The 10,453-nt window shown below is 50.6% G+C and overlaps 1 protein-coding gene across 4 annotated transcripts in view; it reads left to right on the top strand.

The window, feature by feature from the left end:
- Positions 1-8,744: 8,744 nt before the first annotated feature.
- ATP9A (ATPase phospholipid transporting 9A (putative)) overlaps positions 8,745-10,453 on the top strand; it is a 133,310-nt gene continuing 131,601 nt past the window's right edge. For 2 of the 4 annotated variants that reach the window (XM_067708464.1, XM_067708463.1), the window contains exon 1: positions 8,745-8,896. In XM_067708464.1, coding sequence (XP_067564565.1) covers positions 8,829-8,896 — 68 coding nt within the window. In that variant the 5' untranslated portion in view covers positions 8,745-8,828. Of the gene's footprint in view, positions 8,897-9,118; positions 9,274-9,958; positions 10,085-10,453 lie in introns of those variants that run through there. The other 2 variants (XM_067708467.1, XM_067708465.1) reach the window with 2 other exon arrangements.

Here is a 10,453-nt window from a genome sequence, read left to right as displayed (position 1 = left end):
CTGACCAGAGATCGAACCTGTGCCCCCTGCAGTGGAGTGCAGAGCCCTAACCACTGGACCGCCATGGAATTCCCAGAGAGACAGTATTTTAATCATCTCATACTTACAGGCTGGCTGCTTAGAGGGGGATGGGCTGAGAATCACACAGGAGGTGGGATTTAATTCCAAGGGAAGAATCTTAGGGTGGTGGGAAAAGTGCTCTTTGAGGAGAGACACAAGGGCAGGACCATGGTAATGTCCTCCTGGCATAGTACCCTCTTGTGCTGTGTTGTGTCTTTGCAAGACACAGCATCAGGCTCATTATGTAATGGATGTGGGTACCGTAGCATCCTGGAAAGGAGTCTTGACATCCAGGAAAGGTCTAGGAGTTGTGTCCGTATTGCCTTTGACCTGATGTGCGCTCTGCGTGTCAACTTCCTTTGCAGGTGGATGCCCTCCTCCCCGGGGTTTGATGTTCTTTGACCTCAACTCATCTAAATTTAGGGTAAAGCAGCCACTCTGTTGACTGAGAGCGAGATAAACCCAATCGTTTAGATAATTGAAATGGAGGGATCTAAACCAGGGGTCCCCATCCCTGGGCAGTGGACTGGTACCAATCCATGGCCTGTTAGGAACCGGGCCACACGGCAGGAGGTGAGTGACAGGTGAGCAAGCAAAGCTTCATCGGCCGCTGCCCATCGCTTGCATTACCGCCTGAACCTTCCCCCACCCCTCGCATTACCGCCTGAACCTTCCCCCACCCATGTATGTGGAAAAATTGTCTTCCACCAAACCAGTCCCTGGTGCCAAAAAGGTTGGGGACTGCTGATCTAAACTAATATGCCCTGGTCCCAAGTATTTAGAATTTTCATCCTTTCTCACAATTGATACTACCCTACAGCTAAGTTTTATGTCTTTCTAGATTCGAATGTATGAGAATTGTTTTACTTAAGTGGAAAATATGCTTTCTCCTCTCACATATTAGAGACATCTTTCCAAGGTAAAGCACATTTCTGGCTAATCCTTTTAAAATATCTGCAATAATACAAAAATGTTTAATCAGCTATTGCTGGACAGTAATTATGTTTCCTCCAGACTTTGGTTTTGATCATCTTTGTGGTCTAACTTTTCTTGCACTTGACTCCAGGGTGAATTCCTCCTTGAGGGATTGCTAGGACAAAGATTATGAATGTTTCCACGTGTGTTTGCAGTTGTTTCGTAAGCATGTGTGTGTGTGGCTGTTTGCTCGGCCTTAATCTTTTTTTTTTTTTTTTTGCGGTACGCGGGCCTCTCACTGCTGTGGCCTCTCCCGTCGCGGAGCACAGGCTCCGGACGCGCAGGCCCAGCGGCCATGGCTCATGGGCCCAGCCGCTCCGCGGCATGTGGGATCTTCCCGGACTGGGGCACGAACCCGTGTCCTCTGCATCGGCAGGCGGACTCTCAACCACTGTGCCACCAGGGAAGCCCTCGGCCTTAATCTTTGAAGCCAGAAGAATAGGTTGTCAGCAGTACAGCTGCCATAGAACGTATTCTTTTAACTTGAGACCTGCCTATGTTGTGTCTTCCTCTGTGGGTTCTGTGTATTCACAACAGTTTTTGATACTTGATGGACGATTTGAGGGAGTCCCAAAAGGCTTTTGACTTTAAGAATAAACTTCCCGATGTCAGTTATATCTCAGTAAAGCTGAAAAAAAAGAACTTCCGGGCTTCCCTGGTGGCGCAGTGGTTGAGAGTCCGCCTGCCGATGCAGGGGACGCGGGTTCGTGCCCCGGTCCGGGAAGATCCCACATGCTGCGGAGCGGCTAGGCCCGTGAGCCATGGCCGCTGGGCCTGCGTGTCTGGAGCCTGTGCTCCACAACGGGAGAGGCCACAACAGTGAGAGGCCCGCGTACCGCAAAAAAAAAAAAAAAGAACTTCCACCTTTCCTGCTGGCCCTCTGCTTTCAGTTGGCACGCCCAGAACCTGCTTAAAGACAAGTGTTCTGGGAAAGGATTTGTTGCGTTGCATGAGGAACGTGCATTTGCAGAGGGCCTGGAGAAAGCTTGGGAGAGGTCCACCTCCAGGTGGAAAAGTTGCACCTTTATGGCGGCAGAACTTGCCAAGAGCCCCTGAGTCAGGTGACAGTTCAGCTAAACCCTAACCTCGCGGAAGGTGTTGAAAATCTGCACATTGACAGGAAGCCCTTCAATAGTTTCAAAAGTAACTCCGGTTGTTTACAACTCAGCAGATCCCTGAGCCCAAACAGGAAACTTACGTCAGGATACATAGAAAGTCCAGAAAAAAAATCAGCGAGGAGTTAGATGAAACAGGTACATTTCAAATCGGGGGAAAAGAAGGGTTCATCGTGAGAACACTGGGTCTTCATTTGGGCAAGATGTCCCAGCTCAACACTTGGGCGGGGTGCCTGCCCTAAGACAAGACAACATGAAACCTTGGATATCTTGTCTGCAAAATGGGGATGATATTGGATTCATAAGACAATGGGGAGGTGATGCATTTTTATGCTCATCTAATCTGAGACATAGTACGTGTAAAATAGTTAGCCATCGCTATTTCCTGTTTAGTTCAGAAAATCAACACTATCCTAGTTGGTTGGGTATGATTTGTCCCAACTCTGGATCAGGCGGAGTCTCCTGGTTCAATCTTTTGGGACTGAGGAAGGAAGTCACGTGGGTCAGAAGCCCCCAGGCGGTGGGCAGCTCCTTTACCTTCAAGGTGATGTGGTTCTTTGCAGCTCATAACACGTGGGACATGCATGAAATGACATACATCATCATTCTCTGATTAATAAAATGTGAAAAAAGAGTAGGCTGGTGGGGTAATTTCTAAGGTGGGTTTTCTGCGTGTCTTCAAATATAGATACGTGAGTAATGGTATTTCAGCAGTAGTTACAATTTCATTGGTTCCTACCTGTACACTTTACCCCCTCTCCACCACCGCCTTCGACAAATTACCCCAGGACATTTGGATGCTTGTGTGGTTGGAAGTTACAAAATGGCAGAACGTTGCTGGCTCTCCAGGCCCTTTCTTGGTATTGGGAGCCTATGCTGAATCCATCAGAGCTATATTTGGCTAACCTTGTGACTCCGACCTTGTCTTGACGGAGACCTAAACACCACAGCAGCTAATTCATACCTTTACTTTCTTCTCTCCTTGGCACCACTGATGTTATGGATTCTGTAACCATGTAAATCATTTAAAGGGGCACTTTTTCCAGTGGAGAAAGCATATACTTCTTGTGGAGTAATTATTCTCAGTCCTAGCTATTCCCCCAGTTTTGTTTTCTTGTTTCCAAACAAAATCATTAACTGCCTAAATAAGGAATGCTCATTTCTCTTCAGAGAAAATGAGTGAACTCTCAAAGTTATTAAAGTCTCGTAATGCGCTCAAAGAAGCAGCTGCTTTTGGTCGAGGGGTTTATTGCTCTTGGCATCCAGGGAAATTCAAGACTTTTGCCTAAAAAAAACAAAACACCAAAACCCCCCAGGTCCTTCCTTATCACTTTTCTGTGACTAATTCCAACTATTTTTGTTTTAATCCAACTATTTCTAAATAAAAGAAAAATGGAGAATTAGCTAAGCTAGGCCAAAATGAGGATAAGTAAATTTACCTCTCAGAAGTGGACTTTGCAGTCGTGGTATTAAGGTAAGACCCGGCAAAGGTGTTTAAAAGAAGCGTCAAGCTCTGCACTTCAAGGTCTAAATATGTGACCTTTCCGGGAGAAGAATGAACATCCCAAATGACTTGTGTTTCTTCCCCTCTCTTTAGCTCCCCTGTCATTTTCCACCCTCCCACCCTTTGTAAACAATCTATTGTCTTAAGGAAAGAAGTCAGTTGAAAGAAATACCAGTGTTCTAAAGACAAGGAATGGAACAAAGGATAGGAAGGTTTATTTTATCCTGAAGGGATAATTGTGGGTCCTTAAATTAAAAACAGTGAAACTAATGACCTTCTCTGGTGGTAAGTGCTGTAGATATACCTGGAATAGAAGGGAATTGCTTAGTGTTGCCAACTTTTTATCAAGAAAGAATGATAAACAAAAGCACAATATCTCTTTCACATTGCCGTGTTCTGTTATCCACATGGCATTTTGCACTCTCTGAAATGTTTGCTTGTTTATTTTCTGTCTATCCTGTTGAAATATAACATTTTAGAAGGGGAAAATCAGGACTCCTACAAATGTAAAATGAATGTGTCTAAGATTGTATCAAGAGTTTTACAACTGATTGAAAGGAGAATTGAAAGAACTCCCCAATTTCAGGCAATCAGGAAAGTTGAAGTGAATTTACATAAAGATGCAAAAAATGGTCAGTATCCACAGGGCTAGAATCAACTGCATTCCATTGGACAAAGTTCATTTGCATTTCTATGGAGAAGAATCGTTTGTGTTACTATTGGGTTTTCTGCAAGTTAGAGAGTTGCAAGAGAGCTCAAAGACAAGGAAAGACACAGGTAACCCAGAAGAGTGTGCTAGACGGGTCATCTGGTCATCTTGCTGAAGATGACCAGTCTTTTCTTACCTCTAGGAACCAGCAGAGCCCCCCCCCTAGGCAGCAGGGATCGTGTGTCTCTTCACTGTATCCCCAGGGCCTGGAATATTGTAGGTCCTTGGTGAAGATGACTTGAATGAATTGTTCAGGGGTGTTTTCCCTAAACTTCCTCTGTCTTTTTGGAGGTAAAAACAGTACCCTACAAACAAAGTAATGTTACTAAATCCTAGCTAGATATAGGTGCTTGTGGAAAGCACTTACAAAGTTCTTTCCCCAAAAAGGGGGAGAGATAAGATTAGTGTTAGAGACACAGTTTTACTAGAGATTTAGAAATGATTTAACATCACATTCTAGCCCAGTGGGTCTCAACTAGGGACAGTTTTGCCCTCCAGGGACATTTTGCAGTGTCTGAAAACATCAGTGGAGGCCACAACCAGGGAGAAGGGGGTGAGCTGCTACTGGCATGTAGTGGATAGAGATGAGGGATGCTGCTAACCATCTTACAATGCACAGGACAGCCTCTCACAGTAAAGAAATATTCAGCCCTGATGTCAGTAGTGCTGAGGCTGAGAAACTGTTTTAGGGACTACCTAAACGAATGCATTCATTCAGAGAGAATTCATTCAGAGAGAAGATTCTAGGCACCAAAAGAACTTCTCTCCCCAGCCTGAGTTTACCCAAAACATTTTCATTAAGTCATTGTTCCTGTTTTCCCTGACTCTGTTTCACCCATTAGTGCCCCTGACTTCATGTCCTCTTACCACCAACACTCTGTAACCAGCTGCAGCCAGCTTGGTGATCCGTGAAAATGAGGGTTCAGCGTGGGCTCGACTGAGTCTCAAGATCGATTATGGTCTGGGCCCAACATCTGTTGGTGAGGTTGGGTGACCTCTGTGGGCCTCAGTCTCTCTGATTTCTGGAAACAAGAGGCTAGACTAGGTTGGTTTACCTGTCAAAGATCTTTCTGCTCCAGCTTTCTAGGGGTCAGTGGCTTCTTGGATGGGGCCCTTGGATGGAGATGGCTGTCAAGGGCCACAAAAGGGGCTGCTCCTCAGAAAGCAGGACCTGAGGTGACCATTCCTAGGACCACAGGGAGAAGGCGGCAGGGCTGGGCCCGGAAGAGGGATGCTGTGCCCCTCCTCCCATCCTCATGCCATCACTGCCCCAGCTCTGCTGCTCTCCCCACAGGCTCTCTGCTATCTCACGCAAGCATCTGGATCTCTCTCAAGAAGAGATAAAAGCCTTTAAGTGCCTCCTTTCCTGAGGGATTGCCTTGCTGGAAGGGAGTCTTTTAAAGTGTTTTCTGTATTGATTATAAAAGTGCACTGAAAGAAATTTGGAAAATGCAAAGGCAATAAAAATCGCCTCTTTTCATATGAAAATGTTATTACCTTTGGAGACTGAGGGGGCTCTTTGGTCTTTTAAAAATGTATTTACTTAAAGAAAGACATTGTAAAAGTGATACCTGTTCACTAGAGAAAAAGCAGAAAGTATAGACAAAACATAAAATTTTAAGATCCACTTGGATGTACCACAGTAATGCAAAATGTTAATACGGGAGACTGCTGGGTTTGGGGTGGGGGTGGATATGAGGTAAGGTGGGTATGGGATGGGATATGGAGCTCTCTGTACTAACTACTACAAAAAATAATCTAGTGACTGAATTATATTTCAAATATCTATCTAGAATCTTTTTGTCCAGAGACCACCATTTGATAACACTGTGGTGTTCTTTCTTTAGTTAGGAAAAAAAATAATATTCATTGTAGGAGGAGGACGAGAAATTGTAGTAGCTAACCTTGATGAGAATTGACCTTGTGGCATGCGCTGCACTAAGTGCTTTATATGTTCCTATTATTGCCCTGAATTCTTCCAACAATCCTGAACTGCCCACATTCTCCCTCTGCGTATGCACTCTTCGAATTGCTTTATGTACATGATTGGCCCATTTAACCCTTCCAACAATCCTCTGAGGCTGGTACTATCCCCATTTTACAGATGAGGAAACTGAGCCTCAGCAGTTTGTAAGTTGCCTCTGGTTCTACAGTTGGGAGATGGTGGAAGTGATACAGGATCTCAGATGAGGGAGCCACTATTATTACTGCATATTCTAGACAATGAGGGCACAGCCTGACAAGGGTGGCCACGGGTGGGCTCCACAAGGAGCAGAGGGAGCTGGAAGATATTTGGAATCAGGATTAATAGGTACCTGGAAATGTCATGATAACTGAATCCGTTGGTCACTGGAGGGCATTTTTCCTGCCTTCTGGATCAGGAAAGACCGGGCCTGGGAGCCCAGCTGAGTTCCTTCCTAATCACGTTGCTTTGTGCAGGCCACTCTGAGTTTCAGTTTCCTCACCTGTGAAATGGGTGTGACCATTTAGACTCAGCTGGCAGGGCTGGGAGGATTAAATGTGGGACTCCACGTGTGTTTTAGGTGCTCGATTAAAACAAGAGCTCAGAAAACAAAACAAAACAAAACAAAACAAGACAAGAGAAGAGCTCAGGGCTTCCCTGGTGGCGCAGTGGTTGAGAGTCCGCCTGCCAATGCAGGGGACACGGGTTCATGCCTCCGTCTGGGAAGATCCCACATGCCGCGGAGCGGCTGGGCCCGTGAGCCATGGCCGCTGAGCCTGCGCGTCTGGAGCCTGTGCTCCGCAACGGGAGAGGCCACAACAGTGAGAGGCCCGCGTACCGCAAAAACAAAACAAAACAAAACAAAACCCCCCAAAAAACAAGAGCTCACATTTACTGAACACCAGCTGTGTGGGGGAACTTGGATTAAAGGGCCACAGTCTCTTCGGTCTTGTCTGTTACCTTCTATGGTAGTGGAGTGGAGAAAGGGGTCTGAGGTGGGTGGGGTTTGAGAGGGGACCTTAGGGGAGCAGGTGGGAGGGGGTGGGGCCTCCTCTGATGCCATAATTGGTGGGTCAGGATGTTTACATTTCCTCCACTCAATGAGCCTTTACTGAGAGTTGACTGTGTGTGTATCACGCTGTGCACCTAGCACTGTCCTAGGTACGGGACGCAAAGCAGACCGGGTCTGTTAGCCAAAGAATGCTGTTTTCCCTTCAAAGGTGCCATGCAGCAACGTCTAATGACATGCTTTTCTTGAGGAACTTCATCGGAACATGAGATAAGTCACACTTCTTGGTTTGGGATCCACTTCACCCAAGGCCCCAGACACAGACACTTGGTGGCTTTGCCCTTGTTCATCGCAAACAAAAGGCACCCGCATCCCGCATGAAATGTACTAGATGTGGCTACTTCAAAATTTCCTTTAGTTGCCGTAGGTTAGTTTACACGGCGTTACATTTTGAGGCTCTTTCATTACATATGGATTTTTAACTTCCTTCCCTCCTTCCTTAACCACTATTCATCTTCTTTCAGTTCTTAAAATTTTATTGAGTCCTTGGAAAGTCAGTGGATCCAGGACACTGTAGGAGAGGATGTAGGTGCACGTGTTGGTCTGGGTGACTGAGAGGGTACGTGTGTCAGCCCCAGAGGTAGGTGAAGGAGTGTGTGTGAGAACGAGGGTGTGCAGGTGCGTAAGTGCATGCTGTGATTGTGAATCTCAGGGGTCCAGGTGGGAGAGTGAGGGTAGGGGATGGTGAAGGATGGTGGGTAAGGGAGTCCGGAAAGCGGAGTGAGGTAGAGCGTGGGTCCCGGTGTGACTGTGATTCCTGGGGGCACACGTGTGTGAGGCCTGAGATCCAGGGCGGACAAAGGTGACTCATGGGCGTGAGTGTAGCAGGGTGTGTGCGTGCAGGTGTGCGTGTGTGATTGTGAAGGTCGGATGCTGGTGCGGAGTAAGCAGGTGAGAATGAGTGTGCGTGTGTGTGTGCGAGGGTCGCGTGTGAACGTGCAAGGGTGAGCACGTGAGAGGATGGAGGCCGAGGGAGCGTGGCAGTGTGTGCGCGTGAAAGTGGTGTCGGCTGGGGGCGGGGATCGGGCGCGCGCGCGCACGGCGGGGCGTGGGCGGGGGGCGCGTGGCCGGGTGGGCGCGCGTGGGGGGCGCGCGGCGCGGGCCGGGGGCGGGGACACTGCGGCGGCGGCGGCGGCGGCGGCGCGGACACAGCCGGCCGCCCCCCGTGGCAGGCGCGGCGCGGGGTGAGCGGGCGCGGCGCGTAGCTCGGGCCCATGGTGCGCCCGTGTCCGTCGGTCGGGCCGCGCGGGCGGCTCCGCGCGTGGCCCGGCGCTCGCGAGCTCGCCCCCTCGCTGCGGGCCCGGCCCGCCCGCTGCCGCCGCCTCCTCCCCCGGGGCGGCGCGGCGCCGGCGGGCGGTGGCGCGGAGGCCGGACCGGGCGGCGGCCCAGGCGGCGCGGGGGGCACGGCGGCCAAGGCGGGCGGCGCGGGCGACATGACGGACAACATCCCACTGCAGCCGGTGCGCCAGAAGAAGCGGATGGACAGCAGGCCCCGCGGCGGGTGAGCGGGACCCGGGGCTGGCCGCCCTCCTTTGTCCGCGCGCGGCCGGAGCCTGGCGCTCGGGCAGGGCGGGCCGGGCCTGACAGGTTGGCCGGCGCCATGAGCCGGTGGCCGGGCCTGGGAGGCCGGCGGGCGGGCGGGCGGGCGGGCTGGGAGGGAATTCGGCTCAGCTCCAGTTCCCGCCCGGGCCCCCGGCGCGATCGCGTCCCTTTTGGGCCCAAGCGCCCGGCTGCCTCTCACCGATGCCCACCTTCCTTTCGAAACCCCGAGAAGCCGGGCCTGCCCAGCGCTGTTTACACGCGCGTGGAATTGGGATCAGCCTTGCCTCTTAACCGTTTTGTTTCCTGATTACTCCTTGTCGTTGTAATTACGATTCGGTCAGTATCAAACCTTGCTCTGCGCGTGGAGTCCTCGGAAGCCCGGATATGCTCAGTTTATTTGTCGGGGGAGGCATGGCTTCCTCCGCAGACCCGCCGGGGGGGGGTCCCCATCAGTGCCTCCGGGTCTCAGCCCCCAGATGGCCGCCTTCCCCTCCCGGCCCCGGCTGGACCCGAACTAGTAGCCGCAGGAGGGCGAGAAGGGTTCCTACTGGTCAACAGGAGACCCCCCCCGCTCCACGGTTCCCCAGTTTGAGAGAAGGAGCCCGCTGGCAGGCGTAGGGGTTGCCACCTGCTGTGGCTTCCCGCATTGGCAGGCCCCTGGGCAGCCTGGTGAGGGTTTCCCTCACTTGGAGAGAGAGGACGGGAGGATGTTTTGCGCCCTGCCGTCTTCTTATTCGGAGGATGGCAATGACCTGTTGAGGTGTTAAGGGTCTGTGGCATCGCCTGCGACAGAGTTAGCTGGGGGGAAGGTTGAGGGGAGCTGGTTAAAATGCAGATTCCCCGGCCCCGCCCAGACCCGCCGATCAGTTCTTGGGGGTGGGACCTGGAAACGTGCATTTTCCGAGGCCGCCCAGGTGAGGCTGTTGTCGGGTGAAGGCTGAGAACCGCAGCTGGGCGGGGCCGGGCCTCGGACCCACCCTTCCCTTTGGCGTCCTGTTCTCTCTGGGCCTTTTCCCTGTGGCGGCCGCTCTTTGCGGCGTCAGTTACTTGATGGAGGGGGTGAGGAGGGTGAACAAGTAGGCTGGCTTCACCAGGTGTCCGTCGAATTAAGAAAAATGAAGAATGCTGCCAGCTGCCATTTTGTGAGGTCTTTGTCCCTGTCTTCTTAAAGTCTTCCTTAAATCTCCCGGTGAGGAGCCCCTTTGACAGAATACAGAGGAGGAAGCGAGCCCAGCGAGGCTGAGGACTGCTGGGAAGATGCTGCAAACTGCAGGTTGCGCTCGGGCTCTCTGACCCCCGAGACCGACAGCCCTCCACCCTTTCCTTCACTGTTCGCGCGCGTTGTAATCCTGACTGCTCAAGGCTAAAGAACGGTAACAATTAACTTGAGCCGTGTGCCTGGCATAGTGCCTGATGTAATATACACCCTCAGTAAATGTTTTTTTTCTCAGTGTTTTAATGAATTAATATGATCAGTGGACTCGAAGATCCTCTAGTTATTAATTTGTGCCAAAAA

The sequence above is a fragment of the Pseudorca crassidens genome, chromosome 15, assembly GCF_039906515.1.
Source record: "Pseudorca crassidens isolate mPseCra1 chromosome 15, mPseCra1.hap1, whole genome shotgun sequence".
Classification (NCBI taxonomy): Eukaryota; Metazoa; Chordata; class Mammalia; order Artiodactyla; family Delphinidae; genus Pseudorca; species Pseudorca crassidens.
Note: the sequence above shows the minus strand (reverse complement) of the source record. Positions and strands in the feature narration are given on the sequence as shown.